At 34.0% G+C, this 1,751-nt stretch overlaps 1 protein-coding gene across 4 annotated transcripts in view; it reads left to right on the forward strand.

Annotated features, from left to right (window-relative positions):
* LOC115235185 (tyrosine-protein phosphatase non-receptor type 13-like) overlaps positions 1-1,751 on the forward strand; it is a 50,482-nt gene that overhangs the window by 41,795 nt on the left and 6,936 nt on the right. For all 4 annotated transcript variants that reach the window (XM_029806796.1, XM_029806797.1, XM_029806798.1 and 1 more), the window contains exons 6-7: positions 144-320; positions 1,552-1,745. In XM_029806796.1, the coding sequence (XP_029662656.1) occupies positions 144-320; positions 1,552-1,745 (371 nt within the window). The remainder of the gene's footprint in view (positions 1-143; positions 321-1,551; positions 1,746-1,751) is intronic.

A 1,751-nucleotide genomic window follows, 5' to 3' on the forward strand; every position in this document is an offset into this window, starting at 1 on the left:
CTCTCAGTTCTTTAAACCGCCGGAAACTATAAGATCTTTAAAGAGGATAGTTGCGGTAGCGACTTTGAAGGCGTTACCTATATGCGTATGTACGGAAGGAATGGAAAGCCCGCATAATCTTACTTCGATGCTACTTGTTGCAGGAGGCTCTCGAAGTTCTGCGTACGACCCCTAACACGGTCGAATTGGTGGTGTGTCGGCTTCCAGGAGATAGTAATGTTACTCCACCCGGTGCACCGCCGCCACCTCCGGCAAGGCGGGAGCCGTCGTCGTTACGTATACTCAACCCGCTGCCACCTCTGCAAATTGAACCCTGCGGTGTAAGTACTTCTTTTAAATAGCTCTTCATGAATGTATGCTCGATTCTCTGCCGAGTCGTTGTTTGCATTAATTAATAATGAATAACGCGTCAGCTGATTTAATAAAAGCATTTAATCTGTATAAAAGCATTTAATTTATTAGATAATTGTATGTGGATAGAGAGACAAGGATAATCGTGCATTATTTTAAAAAATAATGGTTTTATAGTTATTATACATGTATAATAGAGTAATATATATATAAATTTTTAAACATACAATGTTGCTATTATTGATAAATTATCTTTGTTAATAATGTATGATGTAATAAAGAATAAATATTAATGTTAAAAGAACTAAATTATAGATATTATCGGTAAATATTGCATATATTATACATATATAATAGAAACAATATTTGTATTTAATATTAGAAATAATAATTAAAGCATTTCCCGCAGCAATATATACGAATAAATAATTATTCGCGCTAAGAGTTATTTAGTTTCATCCACATTGATTGATTTAATTAATAAGCCTATTCTAAATAACAACGAAATAGTTCCGAAATAGTATCCATCGATTAATTAAATTTAGATAAAATTAATAGAAATAAAATCTTATTTCTAGAAATTTCTAAAACTTAATTTATTTGCAGATTATAATTTTTTGTTCAGACTGTTAATACTCATGATTAAGTAAGACGATGAGCTTAGAATATGCACATAATATATCGATTTGAATATCCCATTCCCAAGGGAATCTTAATAGGGAACGATCTACGGAGGTAATATTCATAAACAATAGTCAATGCATACATACTACCGCTTGTTGCGTATCATGGCTCCCCAACGAGAAATATATAACATGAAACCAGAAATTCCGTATGTGAAATGCATACATGCATCTCAAATCAACTATTTTTGGTACAGGTCAAAAAAAATATGTTTTGGGGTTTTTTTTTAACTCTGGATCATATCATATATACATAAAATATCAAAAGAACTTTAAAATCTTTCTAATTGCTTGACACAAATCAGTAACATAAAAAATGACTTTTGCTGATCACAAGATACCATATCTTTGTGCAAGCTCACTATCTCCTAATTAACACAAAATTAATCAAGATAAAAATAATAAATTTTCGAGTTAAAAAAATATATTCAAAATTAATTTTAAAAAATCTGAATATTTTTGCGACAATTTAAGACGTTAAATAAGAAAGGGAGGCTTAAACGGCAATTATTTATAGGAATTCGACATTGAAATGACGAAAGTCGGCGGCAGTCTCGGCTTTACCCTGAGGAAGGCGGACAGCAGTGCCCTGGGTCATTACGTGCGGGCGCTGGTGCGAGAACCGGCACTGAGTGATGGCAGAATCCGGCCGGGCGACAAGATCGTCGCCGTGGACAATGCTCCGCTGTCTCCAATGAGTCACGAGGAAGCGGTTCA

Source organism: Formica exsecta, unplaced genomic scaffold (assembly GCF_003651465.1).
Source record: "Formica exsecta isolate Colony F162 unplaced genomic scaffold, ASM365146v1 scaffold211, whole genome shotgun sequence".
Taxonomy (NCBI): Eukaryota; Metazoa; Arthropoda; class Insecta; order Hymenoptera; family Formicidae; genus Formica; species Formica exsecta.